Here is a 21,051-nt window from a genome sequence, read left to right on the forward strand (position 1 = left end):
CAAGGCTCAAGTGCAGCCTCCAAGAGATAAGTCTGTCAGCTGGTGGAGCAAGACTCAAGTGCAGCCAATGCTGCTTTCATACATCAGGTTTTTGCCATCAGTCACAATCCGGCAAATTTTGAAAAAAAACTGATCCAGCAAAAGTTGCCGCCGGATCCGTTTTTTCTCATAGTCTTATATTATTGACGGATTGCGACGGATGGCCTCACGTTTCATCCGTTTTTCGCCAGATCCATCGAAAATTGGTTTTCCGGCGGCCGGAGAAAACGGACATAGTAACGTTTTTTGTGTCTGTTGAAAAAACGGAAAGCGACGGATCCGGTGGCGTCCGGTTTGCTATAATGGAAGCCTATGGCGCCGAATCCGTCAAATGACTGAATCCGGCGACGGATTCAGCTTTTTTTAAATTGAGCATGCTCCACAGCATTTTCCATTCTGGGGTCTCTCTGTTTCTCTCTCCAGATCAGCTAGTCGGATCCGGCAAAAAACGGATCCGTAGCATCAGTTTTTCACAATTTGCGACGGATGTTTTTTTTCAAAATTCGCCAGATTGAGCCTGATGCGAAAAAACTGATGTGTGAAAGCAGCCTAAGATAGAGAAATCTGTCAGCTGGTGGAGAGACTGAGCGACTGTTGAGTTACAGACAGTCGGTTTGGGTGGCGAATGTGCCAACGAAAGGCTAAAGTGGCCAATGAAGAGTGGCTACACCGAGGCCTACTAAGGGGCCTGTTGACCTAAGTCTATAGGAACGGGCGCACTATTGGGCAATGAGGGACAGTAATAGACATAAATGGAAGCCCCTCTTGTATCTTTGTCCATGTCATCTCTTCGGCTATCTCTAGCCTAGGTTCCAGATCTTTACTTGACCTGTGTGTTTTCATACCCACATTTATCTACCAGTGACTATCGGAAAAGGCATTTTAAGCTTCTTCTCTGATACCATACACTTTCATGCCAAGTGCTCAGATTTACCCAAGAGGCACATAGGAGGCCCAAATCGAGAGCTTCAGGTGACCTAAAACCAGCATTTAGAAGCATGTGTAGTGGGAAAACCCCTTCAACACGTTGGACCCAGTTTTTCTTGTTTTGTAGCTCGGTCTGTCAGCAGCATTTTCCGAGCGTCCTTAAAAACATCAATAGTAAATTTCCCTGATTCTTAATCCGGTATTTGTTTTCCTTCCTTCTTGGCACGGATGGATGCCTGGCAGTTGTACCTATCGATTTCCACAAGTACTAACATATATTATATATACAGTTGATGAAATCTACACAATGCAATTATAGCGTGAGCATAGACAGAAGGAGGGGGGCGCCCCATAGTCAAGGCAAAACGGAGCGCCCTACCTGGCGCTTTTTACATCCTCGGGTGCCACCAAGCTCTATAGTGTCACACAATCCAGCTGAACTGGGAATTTGGGCGTAGCAGCTAAAGTAGGATGGATTTACAGGGACTGGAGAAAATTGAAGGTCCAACCAGTTTGTCCGCAGTTAAGAGGTATTTTGTGGTCTCACGTGGCGTGGTGCTTCAGCGTGCCCCCGGCTAAGCCATCAGACTGATCTAGGCAAAAGACCATCACTAAACTAAGACCTGTCAACTATACTGGGAAATTGGTTAATGTTAGAGTTAGAATACCCCTTTAGATACGCAAATCCCAATCATAGCTAGCCTTGTCAAATCCTTTTTCACAGGGTCACACCAGTCAACCATAATATGTATTTACCCTCTGTCACACAATACTCTGTACCTGTCACTGTCCCAGAGCACATCCTTGAGAGACACCTTTGGTATAGAAAAAAAAGTGATTTTTATTTTACATATATTATTGGTTATTGTTAGCTAATAAAATTACACTAAGTTTCGGTCTGCCATCTTCAGTTCTATATTTGCAGACCCCTTGATAAGCAGTTTACAGTCTGATCCAAGTATAACATTTTCTCTCGTGCGAGTGTCTCTCCCAGGAATATAGGCTGGATATGAGATCTGTGATCTGTGCATCCAAGGTGCTGCAGTCTTCATTAGACCACAGATCAGCACGGCTTCTATCCTAAATTTTTTTTCCTCTTCATGTGCTTTCCTCCTTATCTACAGAATATTTTCTACACTCTCCCTGAAACTGTACGTACTTTCTCACCTCTCCACACTATGGAGATCTGTGTACAAAGATCTCTCTACTGGAATATCTAACACGTGAAAAAGGAGAAAGGAAAGTGTAGAGAGCAGTCAGGCGCACTGAACATTTTTGCAGATCTCAAATCTCAATAAAGGATGGCTTAAGACAGTCATACACTACAGCAGAAAAACATTTTTTATGAAGATGATCTAAAAAGGTTCTTAACTTTGCATTTAGGAAGCAAATGTACAATTAATATTCGGTGAGAAGATGCGCCTAGTCTTGAAGGACCATTATTTTGCACTCACCCATACCAGCTGGCTGGTAGAATACAATAACTTGCAGCTGGAGGAATATTTCCTAAGTCTTGGCTATTCCTATTATGCCGGTTTCACGCGTCTGATATACATGCTCCATGCATTGTCAGTCCTAGGGTCTCCTGACCTAAACTCAACAGCCTCACATTTGCCGTAGGCCACATGCATATATAAGGCTGTTGAGTTTGGGTGAGGAGACCCAAGGCCGATCCATTCTTGAATCGTGAAGGTCAGAACTACTGAATTCAGGTCAGGAGAGCAGTGACCGGTCCAGACATGGCGGTCCGGTGAATGTCAGATGTATGAAATCGGCCTAAGGGGCAATAGGGTTTAATATTTATCCTGTAAACTTCACCAGTGCCCTCATTACATGGGACTGGAAGGACCCAACTTATCTCTAATCCTCCTGGCAGCCACCAGCTCTCCTTCCACTGGTTTCTTTCCTCCCGGACCATGTCCATCCTATGGCCTACAAGCGGCACATAGGCTCCTGTTGGGTTTAGGTTTTTATAGGAGGACGCTGCTGGTGAATCTGAAGGGAATTAGAAGTTCTTATCTGCCATAGTCAATTCTAGGGCTACTCCGGTATCTAACAATAAGGTTATGTCCTGATGAGAAGATCAGTATGATCAAGAAACACGTTGATGGGCGAATGCATTTTGATCTTCTCAAAGAAAGAATCCAGGCATCTAAGAGGAATTTTGTTTCATCACTGTGCCGATTATTGAGCGGACTTTTTTTTTTTTTAGAACAATATTTCCTGTAGATAACACTAATGTCCATCAAGGAAATTTCCCAATAATTCTGGAAAACTACCTTTTCAGGCTTCGTTCACATCTGTGTTGGAGGTTCCGCTGCAGATTCCATCAAGATGTTGGAAAATCTAGCGAAACCTCTGAAGGACCCCGTGAAAGTCAATGGTGACCACTGGGCACCACTATTTTCCGTCATACGATCTGTCACACTAATTAATTCCTTTTTCAGACAGGAAAAAAAAAAAAGGATTTCTTGAACTTGGGCCAAAGATAGAAGAGTGCCTGAAAGATGGCAAAGAAGGAGCGCAATCGTTCACCTTCATATGTCTCCAATATCTGCACAGTATCCCCGACCTGAAGGCTCAGCTCTTCTCCATGTGTCGCCTGGAAGTTGTAGACGGCTGCGGAGAAAAGAAATATCACATTTAATATAGCGGTACAAAGCCGAATACATAGAAAAGGAAGATATCAAAGACCAGCTATCTGGAAGCGATTTCCTATCCGTCCCGACATGTGTGCTCAATCCTCACAGTAACGAGATCAAAAAGCAAAGATACATATCTAGAATGAGAACAGACAGCTACGTACAGACCCATCATGGCCAACGTGAATGTTTACTGCCATGTAATGAAAAGTCCAGAAATGGTCTAATTCATTTTATGCATCAATGAATCAATTCTAGATTTTCAAGATCTCTGCTTTCTGTCAGTGAATGAAAAACTAAATAGTTAATTACATCTAAGGCTACTTTCACACTGGCGTTTTTTGCAATACGTTGCAATGCGTCGTTTACGTTTAGGGGAAAAAACGCATCCTGCAAAGTTGTTTGCAGGATGCGTTTTTGCCCCATAGATTAACATTAGCAAAGCATTGCGACGCCTTGACACACGGTGCAACCGTCGTGCGACGGTTGTGCCATGTTGTGGCGGACCCCCGGGAGCAAAAAACGTTACATGTAACGTTTTTTGCTGCCAACGGACCGCTCTTTCCGACCGCGCATGCGCGGCCGGAACAAAGCCCCCACCTCCCCATGGAGCAGCGGATGCGCAGGAAAAATGCATCCGCTGCCTCCGTTGTGCTTCCGTTTCACTGCTAGCGTCGGAACCTCGGCCCGACGCACTGCGACGGGCCGAGTCCGACACTAGTGTGAAAGTAGCCTAACCAGACGTGATTAATGCAAGTTCCCATTCACCGACAGCAAGCCGGGCTCTTAAAAATTTAATTACAGAAGGGATAAGCTTTCATCTGCCAGCAGGCACTGAAAAAAAATAAGAAAAAATAAAAATTATATATATATATATATATATATATATATAATTTTTATTGTTTTGGCACGATAGAGTGCAACCTTTTTTTGTATATTTTATATGGAGGTAGCTGCTCCTGGTATGCACCTATTCACACTAGTTTGGATGTGCCAGTCTTTTTTCTGATATATATATATATAACAGAAAAAAGACTGGCACATCCAAACTAGTGTGAATAGGTGCATACCAGCAGCAGCTACCTCCATATAAAATATACAAAAAAAAGGTTGCACTCTATCGTGCTAAAACACGTCAAATATGAAATACATGAAATATGAATTGCAAACTTGCTATTTTATTAAGTAATATCCACCTTCCCCATCCCCCGACACTCCTGTTCAGATGCTTGCTGGGTCCCCTACCAGTCTCTTCTTTACTCCAGGCACATGACTACTGCAGCCAATCACTGGCGATAACAGTAACGCAATGGTCAGCACTGCAGCCAGTGATTGGCTGCAGGGGCTCCTGTCTGTCCAGACAGGACAGCAAGTATAGAGACCGGCTGCGTATTTTCCGTGCTTTGATCGCCACTTAAGCCAGCGATTGACTTCATGGGTCACAGGTCCTTCAGAGAATGAATGTCTACATCCTGCATATTGGTAACCGACTTTCAGGAAGTGTCACGATTTTTTGGAAAGCGTCACATCATATTCACTAAAATGTCCCAGGATTAAAGGGGGCATGGTTTAAGGGGAACTCTCAACAGAGATCTGAAATGGAAAGGGGTAGTGGGTTGGGGGCTGTCGTGGATGGGTTAGGCTAGAACGTCCTGAAAATTCCCAGGATCACAGTTGGTATTATGTGTAGGCGACGGGCTGTAGTGGTCAGATGTCCATCTGGAGTAAGTGATTGGCTGCAGTGGTCACATCTATCCAGACAGAAAACAAACTGCAGAGACCAGTTGTGTACTTTCGGCGTGTTGGTCACATCTGCCCGTACTCACCAGGAAGCACACTGACCGTTTTCGTACAGTAGTCCCACATCTGCCTGGCCCAAAAGGCTGGTACAGAGCAGATTTGCCCTTCTCGCCCGTTCGTCACTGTTTCCGGCCAGTGATTAACTGCAGCGACCACGTCTGTCTGGGCTAAACAGGAAGCGTTGATCAGTGATTAGCAGCAGCGGTCACTTATCAGTCCGGGCCAACAAAAAGTGTGTGTGTCGGTCATTGGTCACTGCTGCAGACAATGATTGGGTGCAGCTGTCACATGTCCATCTAGATGCAACAGCAAGTACTGGGAATGGCGGTGAACTTCCTGCACGTTGGTCACCGATGACCAGCGGAGGACCCAGATAGCATTGAAAAAGGATTGAGGGTGGCAATATTTTTTGTTTTTTTAATTTAAGGCGCTCGGAGAGTTTAAAAAAAAAAAAAAAAAAAATTATATATATATATATATTTTAAAATGTCAGTGGCTGACAACTCCTGTAACTGTTCATAATAACAGCACTATGATAATAGTCGGCCTCCACCCGCCCAACACTCTGGGATCTCGGCCCCCCTTGTTTCCAGTACTCTATCTATATTGTCATCACGCCGGCCAAAAACTTCCTGTACTGGCAGTCACTGAGCAGAGATATTACACTTATTGCTAAATCAATGGACGCCGACATGACAAACAAGTGAATAGAAGTGACTCAAGTTTCCTGATTACCGTGAGCGAAAGAAAAGAAAGACCTCTGAACTTTACACCTTGCGAGAAAGAAGAGACAGGCGCGGGAATGACAATCGATATGTTCTGTATGAATAGACTTATATTACAAAAAAAAAAAAAAATAGCTAAATGGCCAGATTACAGCATTCACCCAGCTTTCCTAAGATCCTGACTGTCAAAGCGGATTACTTCTGCAGCAATGGAGAGAGGCAGGAGCTTTCTTGACGGCCATATTCGTCGCCGCGCAACTTTAGTTAGGTAGTTCAAGAGGCCACACACTGTGAAAAAGCTTTTAAGCGTCTCGTAAGAAAGCCAGTCTTGGCACATCTTGTAGGAAAATTGGATCATTGTCATCTCCTGACCGCTCCTTGGACGGATCGCATTGCTTCAAGCCTTCAATTTTCTTACCAATAAAGCCTGCATTGCAGCAATTTCCTATAAAGCTAAAACTTTGAGCATTGTTCATCCTGAGCCACCTGGTTCTATTGGGACAAGCACCGGTGAGTGGAGGATAGTTGGCGGCACATGTGCCAGAAGACCCCCAGTTCTGGAGATAGGTACAGGTCCTAAAGGTAGGACGAGCGTCTATCAAACATTTATGACATCCCATGTCTGATAGGTGCGGGACCCAGAATAGAACCCACATCTATCTCCGGAAAGAAAAGCCCCCATTTTGGCTGGTGTATGTATGCCCACCAATAAGTGGAGTGCTGGTGACACATGTGCCGGAGATCTCAGTTCTGGAGATAGATGCTGGTCCCACCTATAGGACCTGCACGCATCAAACATTTATGGCACATGATAAGTCTGACAGGTGCAGGATCCACATCTATCTCCATAATGGGAATCCCCCATTATGGCTGGTGTACGACCACCAGTATGTGGAGAGCTGGCAACCCAAGTGCCGGGAGGTAGGTACAGGTCCTGTAGGTGGAACCAGCATCTATCAAACATTTATGGCACATCCTAAGTCTGACAGGTACAGGATACACATCTATCTCCATAATGGGAATCCCCCATTATGGCTGGTGTACGACCACCAGTATGTGGAGAGCTGGCAACCAATGTGCCGGGAGGTAGGTACAGGTCCTATAGGTGGAACCAGCATCTATCAAACATTTATGGCACATCCTAAGTCTGACAGGTACAGGATACACATCTATCTCCATAATGGGAATCCCCCATTATGGCTGGTGTACGACCACCAGTATGTGGAGAGCTGGCAACCAATGTGCCGGGAGGTAGGTACAGGTCCTATAGGTGGAACCAGCATCTATCAAACATTTATGGCACATCCTAAGTCTGACAGGTACAGGATACACATCTATCTCCATAATGGGAATCCCCCATTATGGCTGGTGTACGACCACCAGTATGTGGAGAGCTGGCAACCAATGTGCCGGGAGGTAGGTACAGGTCCTGTAGGTGGAACCAGCATCTATCAAACATTTATGGCACATCCTAAGTCTGACAGGTACAGGATACACATCTATCTCCATAATGGGAATCCCCCATTATGGCTGGTGTACGACCACCAGTATGTGGAGAGCTGGCAACCAATGTGCCGGGAGGTAGGTACAGGTCCTGTAGGTGGAACCAGCATCTATCAAACATTTATGGCACATCCTAAGTCTGACAGGTACAGGATACACATCTATCTCCATAATGGGAATCCCCCATTATGGCTGGTGTACGACCACCAGTATGTGGAGAGCTGGCAACCCAAGTGCCGGGAGGTAGGTATAGGTCCTATAGGTGGAACCAGCATCTATCAAACATTTATGGCACATCCTAAGTCTGACAGGTGCAGGATCCACATCTATCTCCATAATGGGAATCCCCCATTATGGCTGGTGTACGACCACCAGTATGTGGAGAGCTGGCAACCCAAGTGCCGGGAGGTAGGTACAGGTCCTGTAGGTGGAACCAGCATCTATCAAACATTTATGGCACATCCTAAGTCTGACAGGTACAGGATACACATCTATCTCCATAATGGGAATCCCCCATTATGGCTGGTGTACGACCACCAGTATGTGGAGAGCTGGCAACCAATGTGCCGGGAGGTAGGTACAGGTCCTGTAGGTGGAACCAGCATCTATCAAACATTTATGGCACATCCTAAGTCTGACAGGTACAGGATCCACATCTATCTCCATAATGGGAATCCCCCATTATGGCTGGTGTACGACCACCAGTATGTGGAGAGCTGGCAACCCATGTGCCGGGAGGTAGGTATAGGTCCTATAGGTGGGACCAGCATCTATCAAACATTTATGGCACATCCTAAGTCTGACAGGTGCAGGATCCACATCTATCTCCATAATGGGAATCCCCCATTATGGCTGGTGTACGACCACCAGTATGTGGAGAGCTGGCAACCCATGTGCCGGGAGGTAGGTATAGGTCCTATAGGTGGGACCAGCATCTATCAAACATTTATGGCACATCCTTTGTCTGACAGGTGCAGGATCCACATCTTTCTCCATGATGGAAATCCCAAATTATGGTTGACGCACGACCACCGGTAAGTGGAGACCTGGCGTTGAATGTCCTGAATATCCCAATGCTGGAGATAGGTGCAGGTTCAATGGGCGAGACCAGCATTTATCAAACATATATGGCACATCCTATATTTGATAGATGCCCAGAAATGGACCCGCATCCATCTCCAGAATGGGGATCCTGTTTCGAATGGTGGTTGACCACCTGTGAGTAGAGAGTTGGTGGAGCATGCGCTGGGGGACCCCAGTTCTGGAGATAAATGGTACCAGCATCTATCAAATCAATTTATGGCTGGACCTCCCATAAATGTCTAATGTTGGGCAATGCCTTTAATGCCGGTCAATGTCCTCCAAAACGAGTGCTATTGCTACACGGCATAGCGGCTTATTCACCCTTGGTCCCTTTAGTTACTGGGCCTAGCAAAACAGAAACACAGGCCTAGTTGCCCATAGCAACCGAGAGTGTCTTGGTTTCGGGTAGAAAGCAGCCATATTTTTCTTATTTTGTACAACCCTTAGAACCACTGTGATTATAGCACAGCTTCAAGAGCGACACGTTTCAGCTCATATTTCATAGGCGATATGACTCCTCTGGTGTCGCTGGATCCAATATAATGACAGCTATATACATGAAGCGCTTGTTTCTGTCACCTACAACGTTTTATAGTTGTCAGTAATTAAATGGAGCGTGGCTTTCAAGTGGGGGATTTGTCAAAATTGGAAAATTAGAGCTGTTGCCCATGGCAACCAATCAGATTCTGCCTCCTATTTTTCAAAGGCCCTTTGTAAAATGAGAGCAGGGACCTGATTGGTTGCCAATGACAACTACGCCTCTTTGCTCTCGTTTTGATACCTCTCCCTCACTCTTTACAAATGATTTATACCTTTCTGCGTAAATTAGAGCAAAATGAAGGGACAAACTAGTAACTGCCCTGCAAAAGGTTTCGTGTGCAATAAATTACAATTTTTTTTCTCATAGGAAAACATTAAAGTCACCACATCAATTGCAGTAACGCCATTTTTACCACAACTTCCTTACCATGACGCCCGCCGGTATCTTAACAGGTTCACGACGATCATTATTGAAGCCATCATACTAGAAAAACTCCGCGTAGAGCTCAATTTCATCTCAGTTCCTCAAATCATTAGCTAAAAAAAAACAATGGTTCTCCAGCTGATGATGAACTACAACTCCCAGCAATCACAAACAGCACAAACAGCAAGCTGGCTGAGGTGGCCATGTTGGAGACCGCTGTCTTAAACATCAAAAACACATCTGCTTAAAGGGGTACAACCCGTATAAATGGTGACCTCGGTCACCCAACAGGACCAGGAGGCAACCGCTGGGTATTTCGGTCGCTTCACAGAATGATGTGGATCGGAAATTGGGCCAGTCGCGTTTGCAAATTTCGGACCCCACTCATCCGAATTGTGACTGTGTTCCGCAGCTGCCTGTACCTTGCCTGCATTATTCTGCTGTGTGAAACGGACCACAGTAGTAACGCACGCTGCCATTATTTTTCATGCCGACCACTGGTCCGTATCGAAAATCGGCCAAGTGGACCGGTACACTGGCTATATGGGTCCGCGGAGCACACACTCATCTGAAAGAGCCCTATATGTTAGGTTGCGAGGGTCCAAGTGCGGCAATTTGTTTTTATTCCTACAAGAAAAAAAAAAACGTACCGATTCCCATCAGTGTGGGGCATCTAATTTTCAGCCATTTGTGGTCTGTGGTGATTTTTTGTGATCATCCATATTTCTTGTCCGCAAAAAAAAAATCCAAGGTTCTCATAGCCATTAAATAGTTAAAAACGGGCAGCGCTTGGTTAACACAAATATGGCATCCGTCTCTGTGGTTCCCTTTCACCGACCCATTGAGTTGAACTATTTATTAGGCATTTCTTATATAGCGCCATCATAGTCAGCAGCGTTTTTTTTCCGCGCAGAAACGCTGCAGGTCCGCAAAGTGATTTACAGTACAATGTAAATCAATAGGGAAAAAAATGCTGTGCTAATGGTGCGGAAAATTCCGCATGGAAAACGCAGCGGATTGAAAGAAGGAGCATGTCACTTCTTCTGTGCGGATCTGCAGCGTTTCTGCACCCATTCCATTATAGAAATCAGCAGGGGTAAAAAAAAAAAAACGTATGAAATCCGCACAAAATCCGCAAAAAAAACGCATCAAATCTGCACCTGCGTTTTCTGCCAGGAGATGCGGATTTTGTGCAGAAAATTCTGCACCCAAATCTGCAACGTGTGCACATAGCCCTACAGACATCATCATCACTGTCCCCATTGGGGCTCACAATCTAAATTCCCTATCAGTATGTCTATGGAGTGTGGGAGGAAACCGGAGAAACACAGGGAGAACATACACACTCCTTGCAGATGTTGCCCTTGGAGGGATTTGAACCCAGGACCCCAGTGCAGCAGAGCAACAGTACTGCCTACTACATCATGGAGCTGCCCGCTACGACACTGAGCTGCCCGTTACATCACCGAGCTGCCCGCTACATCACCGAGCTGCCCGCTACATCACCGAGCTGCCCGCTACATCACCGAGCTGCCCGCTACATCACCGAGCTGCCCGCTACATCACCGAGCTGCCCGCTACGACACCGAGCTGCCCGCTACGACACTGAGCTGCCCGCTACGACACTGAGCTGCCCGCTACGACACTGAGCTGCCCGCTACATCACTGAGCTGCCCGCTACGACACTGAGCTGCCCGCTACGACACTGAGCTGCCCGCTACATCACTGAGCTGCCCGCTACGACACTGAGCTGCCCGCTACAACACTGAGCTGCCCGCTACGACACTGAGCTGCCCGCTATAATATCACACTACCCGCTATGACACTGAGCAGCCCGCTACGACACTGAGCTGCCCGCTACGACACTGAGCTGCCCGCTACGACACTGAGCTGCCCGCTACGACACTGAGCTGCCCGCTACAACACTGAGCTGCCCGCTACAACACTGAGCTGCCTGCTATAATATCGCACTACCCGCTATGACACTGAGCAGCCCGCTACGACACTGAGCTGCCCGCTACGACATTGTGCTGCCCGCTACGACACTGAGCTGCCCGCTACGACACTGAGCTGCCCGCTACGACACTGAGCTGCCCGCTACGACACTGAGCTGCCCGCTACGACACTGAGCTGCCCGCTACGACACTGAGCTGCCCGCTACGACACTGAGCTGCCCGCTACAACACTGAGCTGCCTGCTATAATATCGCACTACCCGCTATGACACTGAGCAGCCCGCTACAACACTGAGCTGCCCGCTACGACATTGTGCTGCCCGCTACGACACTGAGCTGCCCGCTACGACACTGAGCTGCCCGCTACGACACTGAGCTGCCCGCTACGACACTGAGCTGCCCGCTACGACACTGAGCTGCCCGCTACGACACTGAGCTGCCCGCTACGACACTGAGCTGCCCGCTACGACACTGAGCTGCCCGCTACTACATTGTGCTGCCCATGGGCGTGATATATCCGTGAATCGGATGAAAACCAAACATCTGTGTTTTTTTGTCTGCGCACATTAGCAAAACTACATGGACAAGTGAGCAGCCCCAAAGCCGTAACAGACATATGTGAAAAACAAAAGCAGTCAGAGCATAGTCACACTTAGTTTTTTAATTATTTTTTTTAACTGATGTTTTTAGTGCACAAACTCTCCAATCAAAACTCGGCTCCAAAAAACTCCTTGAAAAAAATCTCAGTGTGAACATGCCCTAACATGAGACATTACTATGAAAAATGGATTTAATTAATTTATTAGTCTTGATTTTAATAATGTCGATTACCGCTTTTAAAGACTGAAAATTAAAATAAATAAATAAATCTGGAGCTAGAGTCTACAACATTTGACTATGGTCAGGTCTCGTGTTGCACCCTGCAGCTTACACCTGCTTATAGGTGATCAAAGGACAGACACGAAAGGTGAAACGTCTCCTCAGGGTGCTGAAGGTGCACCCATCAGCTACAAGGGGAAAATGTGAGCCCAAACTCTACACCAACTCTCCACGCCCCCTCTATGGGTCCAATACAACTTCTTAAAGGACACGACTTTCCCCAGGACAGGGTATAAGGAGTCCATGACTAAGGTGGAGTTTATGAAGATAACAGTTATGTTTACTTTCCTGTTAATATGTAACGATTAGGAAAAATAAAACTAGATACATTTTTACTCTCTAATGTCTAATACATGAGCAGCTTGCACAGCAGAGCAGAGATGTAGCAGAGCTGAACGTCAGGTCACTCTCGTCTTGACTTGTTTTCGCACTCTCAGTTTGACTTGTTGGAAAAACCGCATTTTGTGATGAATGACAAAGTTCAGCTCTGCTACATGTACAAGCCACAAGATACAATCACACATGGGCAGTGGTTTGTTTATGGGCATGCAGAGGTTAATCAGACTTTACAAAGCTTGTATACTGTAGATCAGTGCTGCTCTGCAAAGCTTGCAATCGAAATAGAATGTTCACTCACCCACTCCAAACTTCTCCCTCTTAGTGGGTATCCACCGGGCCATATTACATTGGGGTCTTTAGAAGAGGGGGGGCAAAGTTGGCACCACTGAAGTTATAGTGCAGGGCTCCTGCCCTCCCCGTGCTGCTCACTGTACTCCTCCATGTTCTGTGACTCACAGGGAGGGTGCTGGGGCAGGAGGTGGTGCAGCAGATGGGGCAGGGGGTGGTGCAGCAGAAGGGGTAGGAGTGGTTACTGGTGCAGCAGATGGGGTAGGGGGTGGTGCAGCAGAAGGGGTAGGAGTGGTTACTGGTGCAGCAGATGGGGCAGGGGGTGGTGCAGCAGAAGGGGTAGGAGTGGTTACTGGTGCAGCAGATGGGGCAGGGGGTGGTGCAGCAACAGGGGTAGGAGTGGTTACTGGTGCAGCAGATGGGGCAGGGGGTGGTGCAGCAACAGGGGTAGGAGTGGTAACTGGTGCAGCAGATGGGGTAGGGGGTGGTGCAGCAGAAGGGGTAGGAGTGGTTACTGGTGCAGCAGATGGGGTAGAGGGTGGTGCAGCAGAAGGGGTAGGAGTGGTTACTGGTGCAGCAGATGGGGTAGGGGGTGGTGCAGCAGAAGGGGTAGGAGTGGTTACTGGTGCAGCAGATGGGGCAGGGGGTGGTGCAGCAGAAGGGGTAGGAGTGGTTACTGGTGCAGCAGATGGGGTAGGGGGTGGTGCAGCAGAAGGGGTAGGAGTGGTTACTGGTGCAGCAGATGGGGTAGGGGGTGGTGCAGCAGAAGGGGTAGGAGTGGTTACTGGTGCAGCAGATGGGGCAGGGGGTGGTGCAGCAGAAGGGGTAGGAGTGGTTACTGGTGCAGCAGATGGGGTAGGGGGTGGTGCAGCAGAAGGGGTAGGAGTGGTTACTGGTGCAGCAGATGGGGTAGGGGGTGGTGCAGCAGAAGGGGTAGGAGTGGTTACTGGTGCAGCAGATGGGGCAGGGGGTGGTGCAGCAGAAGGGGTAGGAGTGGTTACTGGTGCAGCAGATGGGGTAGGGGGTGGTGCAGCAGAAGGGGTAGGAGTGGTTACTGGTGCAGCAGAAGGGGTAGGAGTGGTTACTGGTGCAGCAGATGGGGCAGGGGGTGGTGCAGCAACAGGGGTAGGAGTGGTAACTGGTGCAGCAGAAGGGGTAGGATGTGGTTTAATATGTAGAGTAGGAATAGTTAGGGGGTAGAGCAGGGATGGACTAAGAGGTGGCAGCAGATGGGGTAGGAGTAGTGTTAAGGGTACAGCAGAGGGGGCAGGAGGTGGCGTAGTAGTAGGTAGGGTAGGAATAGGTAGAGCAGGGATGGGGTAGGAGGTGGGGCAGGAGTAGTTAGGGGGAGGGCAGATATGGGGTAAGAGGTGGTGCAGCAGATGGGGCAGGAGTAGTTAGGGGGAGGGCAGGAGTAGTTAGGGGGAGGGCAGGGATGGGGTAAGAGGTGGTGCAGCAGATGGGGCAGGAGTAGTTAGGGGTAAGGCAGGGATGGGGTAAGAGGTGGTGCAGCAGATGGGGCAGGAGTAGCTAGGGGTAGGGCAGGGATGGGGTAAGAGGTGGTGCAGCAGATGGGGCAGGAGTAGCTAGGGGTAAGGCAGGGATGGGGTAAGAGGTGCTGCAGCAGATGGGGCAGGAGTAGTTAGGGGGAGGGCAGGGATGGGGTAAGAGGTGCTGCAGCAGATGGGGCAGGAGTAGTTGAGAGTCATGAGTTGATATTGTAAAGACAGCTGCAGGAGTGGGAAATGCGAGCTGCCAGGAGGAGGAGGCGCAGCAGCAGCAGCAGGCAGGTCCCGCAGGTTACCTGGCAGGCAGCACTGCTGGGCTGCAGCACTCGGCTTTAGGGGAGGTCAGTGGCGGTGACCCCGGGGCTCCAGGCTGCTGCCGCCTCTGACATCTTCTGGAATGTGGCAGGGAGGAGACGGCCGGGCATTGCAGTGTGCAGCCCCGGGTGCGGCCGCTGGGGGCGGCAGCGGGCGGCTGTGCTGATGGCTGCGGTGCCTCCTCACTTGTTACTTTTGGCCTCCGCCGCTTCTCGTCGTGTCCGGGAGCTGCTCCTCTCAGTGGTGGCCCCATGTCTGGCCCCCGGGCAGCCTCCTCCATGACGTCCTGTGTCCGGGGCTCCCATAATGATTTGTGCATTGGCTTTATGCCAACTCTGTTTCCTGCCTCAGCGCAGTGGTGCTCCAGAACTACAACTCCCAGCATGCTAAGACAAGCATGGCACTGTAGTTCCTCCATGACTGGGGGTCACTTCTGTTTTTTATGCAGGAATTTTGCTCTTTTGTTGTTTTTTTTCACTATGGACACCAGATGTGACCCAAGTGGTAAAATGACGTGTAAGGCGGCGTTCACACTATGAGTTTTTAGTGAGTTTTTATGGTCGCATGCCTTTATCACATTTTTTTTGTCTCTTTTCGTTGTGTCATGTTAACAATAAAGCTGTTTTGTTTTCGATACTTCCTCGTATTTGGCTTTGACAAAACTTTATTGATACCGTCATCCGCGGATTACATGCGTTTTTTGATGCGTTTCCAAAAATGCAACTCTAGCGCCACCTACTGTGACTTTAAAACCACAACAAAAGCTGATTTTTCCAAAGGATGGACCCCCCAAAAACTAAAATGAAGGTTGTGACTCCAATTTAGTTAATTTATCCACTTTGCTGGTACTGTAAGATCCTGTGGATTTTATACACAAAAAATACTCGCCGTGTGAACGCACAATGCAAAAAATGACTGATGGCAGCAAAAATCCACTGTAATAGGACGCTTTGTGCCACATCGCTACCATTACATGACTCCGGGCCTGGGCGCTGGCTTGGAGTATCCGACCAAAATGATGCTCTGTGCAAGTGCGGGTAAACTGTAAAGACCCGTGTACCCGGCAGTGGTCAGGAGTGTACACAGACATCCAGGGGTCCCATATTGAAGGTCCAAACTGGGGCCACGGCTTCCATTAAACAACCAATCTAGTTCCCACAATCGCATCATGAGGGAGCAATAAGGGTGACGGACACTTCCCAACTATCTCACCGTTTAGATGCCGCAGTCACTGCTTACCATGGCGTCTAAGGGTTTAGGGATCACAGCTAACTCCAAACACTGCAGTTACTAGTGGGCGTCTGCTGTGCCAAAGTGCTGGAACCCGCCAGTGATCTCCCTGACAACCTAAGCCAAATCTGCAGTAGATACAGCGCCTTGCGAAAGTATTCAGCCCCCTGGAACTTTTCAACCTTTTCCCACATATCAAGCTTCAAACATAAAGATACCAAATGTACATTTCTGGTGAAGAATCAACAACAAGTGGAACGCAATTGTGAAGTTGAACGAAATTTATTGGTTATTTTACATTTTTGTGGGAATTCAAAAACTGAAAAGTGGGGCGTGTCTTTATGTTTGAAGCATGATATGTGGGAAAAGGTTGAAAAGTTCAAGGGGGCCGAATACTTTCGCAAGGCACTGTATACGTCCGATATCGAGAGGAATAAACACATACCAGGTGGGATTGTTTGGCTCCTGACCCTCCTGCTCACGGACCTTGACATATAGCTAGCAGCTTTTGTTTTGGCCAAAAGATTTTTTAAGCCTCCACCACGACAAGGTAGACTCTTCTGGCCCAGCTCTACTCTACATTATCTTATTAATCATTTGTTATAATGTCCAATACAATTTTGGTATATATTTATTTTTCAATTTTTAAAATGACCAATAATATCACATACATGGGACAAATACCACCACACTATGGCCAGACACCATATTACCACCACATAGTGACCAAATAATATCACATACAAGGAACAAATACCACTACACCATGTCCAGACCATCTGTCCCATGATCCTGCCCCATCTGTCCCATGATCCTGCCCCATCGTATCCATCCTGCCCCATGATTCTGTACCATCTGTCTCCATCCTGCCCCATGATCCTGCCCCATTATCCTGCCCCATCTGTCTCCATTCTTGCCCCTGTGTCTCTATTTTTGCCCCGTGTCTCCATTCTTGCCTCCTGTGTCTCCATTCTTGCTCCCTGTGTCTCCATTCTTGCCTCCTGTCTCTATTTTTGCCCCCTGTGTCTCCATTCTTGCCCCCTGTGTCTCCATTCTTGCCCCCGGTGTCTCCATTCTTGTCCCGTGTCTCCATTCTTACTCCCTGTGTCTCCATTCTTGCACCCTGTGTCTCTATTCTTCCCCGTGTCTCCCTTTTTGCCCCCCCCCCCCGTGTCTCCATTTTTGCCACCCTGTGTCTCTATTCTTCCCCCTGTGTCTCTATTCTTCCCCCTGTGTCTTCATTCTTGCCCCCTGTCTCCATTCTTGCCCCCCTGTGTCTCCATTCTTACTCCCTGTGTCTCCATTCTTGCCCCCGTGTCTCCATTCTTGCTCCCTGTGTCTCCATTCTTCCCCCTGTGTCTCCATTCTTCCCCCTGTGTCTCCATTCTTCCCCCTGTGTCTCCATTCTTCCCCCTGTGTCTCCATTCTTGCACCCTGTGTCTCCATTCTTCCCCCTGTGTCTCCATTCTTGCCCTCAGTGTCTCCATTCTTGTCCCGTGTCTCCATTCTTCCCCCTGTGTCTCCATTCTTCCCCCTGTGTCTCCATTCTTCCCCCTGTGTCTCCATTCTTGCCCCCTGTGTCTCCATTCTTGCCCCCTGTGTCTCCATTCTTGTCCCGTGTCTCCATTCTTACTCCCTGTGCCTCCATTCTTGCCCCCTGTGTCTCCATTCTTGTCCCGTGTCTCCATTCTTACTCCCTGTGTCTCCATTCTTGCACCCTGTGTCTCCATTCTTCCCCCTGTGTCTCCATTCTTGCCCTCAGTGTCTCCATTCTTGTCCCGTGTCTCCATTCTTCCCCCTGTGTCTCCATTCTTCCCCCTGTGTCTCCATTCTTCCCCCTGTGTCTCCATTCTTGCCCCCTGTGTCTCCATTCTTGCCCCCTGTGTCTCCATTCTTGTCCCGTGTCTCCATTCTTACTCCCTGTGTCTCCATTCTTGCACCCTGTGTCTCCATTCTTGCACCCTGTGTCTCCATTCTTACTCCCTGTGTCTCCATTCTTCCCCCTGTGTCTCCATTCTTGTCCCTGTGCCTCCATTCTTGTCCCCTGTGTCTCCATTCTTGCACCCTGTGTCTCCATTCTTGCACCCTGTGTCTCTCTTCTCCCCCCTGTGTCTCCATTCTTGTCCCCTGTGTCTCCATTCTTGCTCCCTGTGCCTCCATTCTTGCTCCCTGTGCCTCCATTCTTGCTCCCTGTGTCTCCATTCTTGCTCCCTGTGTCTCCATTCTTGCTCCCTGTGTCTCTCTTCTTCTCCGTGTCTCTCTTCTTCCCCCTGTGTCTCCATTCTTGCCCCCTGTGTCTCCATTCTTGCTCCCTGTGTCTCCATTCTTGCTCCCTGTGTCTCCATTCTTGCACCCTGTGTCTCTCTTCTTCTCCGTGTCTCTATTCTTCCCCCTGTGTCTGCATTCTTGCCCCCTGTCTCCATTCTTGCCCCCTGTGTCTCCATTCTTCCCCCTGTGTCTCCATTCTTGCCCCCTGTGTCTCCATTCTTGCCCCCTGTGTCTCTGTTCTTTCTCCCGTGTCTCCATTCTTGCCCCCTGTGTCTTCCATCCTGCCCCCCTTTCAATAAAAATTAAAAAAAAACCTTTCTCCTTACCTTGCCGCGCTCCTGCGGCAAAGTTCTGTTCTCTCAGTTCTAGCACGCACTCGCCGGTGGATGACAATGACGTCATATCCTTCTCTACTTTGGTTTATTCACCTACCTCCACGCCCCGGCACATTCCTCTGTTATATGTGAGTGAATATTTTATATGCCTGAAGTTTTGTGTTAACCCTTGCTTCTGTTGCCTTATTTGTCGGGTTTGTAAACTATGATGCACAGTAGCCTCCTTCTTCCTTGGGTGGGGGAAGAGAACAGACGGAGGGCTAACTCAGGAGATAAGGCAAGGGTGGTGGCCCCGGCATCTTCACCTTCAGAAGTTTCCCGGGGAGTAGGGTGAGTTAGGGCGCCCCCTAGTGTTAGAGTTAGGGAAAGAGCCCTGGGCCCGAGTCACCCAACAGCTGTGTTGTGACAAACAAGCTTCGGGGTGAAAGGGTTAAATCAAAAGAGGACGGGAATGCTGTCAGGTAATGCTGGCGGTCCGCAGGGCTCCTTTCCAGGGACCACAAACAACGGTCCAGTGGACTGATTCCCTCATCTTTACTATTGATGCAAGTACTGTGCTCAAGTGCTCACCGATGGAAGGGCGACCCGGCTCCCACATGTAGCCGCTGTAAGCCGAGATCTTTACAATTCTGACAGTGCTGAGCTCTGACTACAACGCAGGACTAAGTGAAAACGGCCTATAAAGATCCCAAATTCATGCAAAAAAAAAGTTATTTGTTCTGTAATGAATGAGATGAAAACATTTTTTTTTTATCTCCAAAAATAACTTCGTCCTTTAGTGCCTAAGTGGCTAGAATAAAACTATGGCATTGTGGAACCCTGGGAAGGGGCAATTATTTATATTAAAGGCCCAGAAATCACAGGAGAGATAATATCTTGTATGTCTTTATCCAGTGCTGGCCCGGTGACCTGTAATTAAATTGAGTGTTTGTTTGGAGTGGGGCCACTTTAAGGAATTGTCCTGGGACAGTACATCACTATAAGTAATGGATCTGACTGCGCACAGTACGACCTCACCATTTACTCGCTCTCTTTATCCACATGGAGAGAATTCTAGATTGAACCCTCCTTCAGGAATCCATGTGAGCAACATTCATTGTCTCCCACCTGCTTTATGTGAACATATAACACTGCTGAGTAATCACAATGACTGATCTCCTCTAGATAAGGTGTGATTCAGGTACAAGGACCTCTTTATGATGTACAGTATCTTAACAGAGATGAATTACCTGCAGCCACCACTAGGAGGAGCTTACTACTACAATTATAGCTCTGTCCATAGTTGGCTCCTGAGCTCCCTCTTGTGGCCGCTAAAGGTAGCTAGAATTTAACCTGTTACTTCTTTGGCAGGGAATTTGGAGGTCTTCCTCAGACAAATGGAGATTTGACCACGATGAAGACAAATTTGACAATGATTTGACTTCAATCTAAAATGGTGTTAAAATGGGGACAATCAATAAATAGAGAAAGGTCTTATGATGGTTTTATACTCACCGATTCGCCTTAATAGTTACATAAGCATGGAGCTCCTGATGGAGTCCTTACACATGATCAGTAACCGCTGCGGGTTGGATGCTGCGTACTTGTGCATGGTCCAACCCGCAGCGTCCACAAGTTACAGCATAGTGGATGGGATTTCAAGAAATCCCATGCCCACTGTGCATCCACAGATGCCCGCGGCTCACCGGCGGAGACGGACATGCGGCGCGTCTTTCCAGACCGCAGCATGTCAATTTCTCTTGCAGAGATGCTTGTCTCCGCAAGAGAAGTTTCACCCATAGAACTCAGACCAATGTTAGTCTATGGGGCCATACAAATGTCAGATTTGTTCCTCATAACGAACCGGCGGAGAAAAAAAATCGCTGCATGCTCAAGTTTGATCTGATATTAGAATGGGGATTTTTCTCTTAATGTCAGCCTTCCCCAAAAAGTCATCATAGTAGCCTATTGGCATGATCTAGTGCTGCACGTACCAGACATTATGTTATTAAAATATTGTAGTCAGAAAAGTTGCCTTAAAAAAGGAAAAAATCTCATAAAACTTTCTAAAACATTGATAAAGCAGATTGTACCGTTAAATGTTTTACATGAATGGCTGTTCTTCTTTTACGGTAATCCGTCAGGACTATTTTATTAATGATGTGGCTGTGTTGGTGGCTGTGTGCTTGTTTTGTAGTAAACCAATGTGCCAATGCTGAGGAAACAAGTGTTGTGCCACATGCAAATGAGCCTGGAAGTGCATTGGGGGTGTG

The 21,051-nt window shown here is 47.9% G+C and overlaps 2 protein-coding genes across 2 annotated transcripts in view; both read right to left on the bottom strand.

Moving 5' to 3' along the window:
• Positions 1 to 13,320, bottom strand: part of DOCK5 (dedicator of cytokinesis 5) — a 130,955-nt gene extending 117,635 nt beyond the window's left edge. The window contains exons 1-2 of the mRNA XM_069767028.1: positions 13,154 to 13,320; positions 3,502 to 3,585 (exon numbers count right to left, since the gene is read on the bottom strand). Coding sequence (XP_069623129.1) covers positions 3,502 to 3,585; positions 13,154 to 13,196 — 127 coding nt within the window. The 5' untranslated portion in view covers positions 13,197 to 13,320. The remainder of the gene's footprint in view (positions 1 to 3,501; positions 3,586 to 13,153) is intronic.
• On the bottom strand, positions 13,308 to 14,528 carry LOC138674663 (uncharacterized; the record flags this gene model as incomplete). The annotated part of the gene is made up of 1 exon (XM_069762476.1): positions 13,308 to 14,528. A coding segment is annotated over one exon (1,221 nt), but the record flags the coding sequence as incomplete, so codon positions are not given.
• Positions 14,529 to 21,051: the final 6,523 nt, after the last annotated feature.

This window comes from Ranitomeya imitator, chromosome 4 (genome assembly GCF_032444005.1).
Source record: "Ranitomeya imitator isolate aRanImi1 chromosome 4, aRanImi1.pri, whole genome shotgun sequence".
Lineage (NCBI taxonomy): Eukaryota > Metazoa > Chordata > Amphibia > Anura > Dendrobatidae > Ranitomeya > Ranitomeya imitator.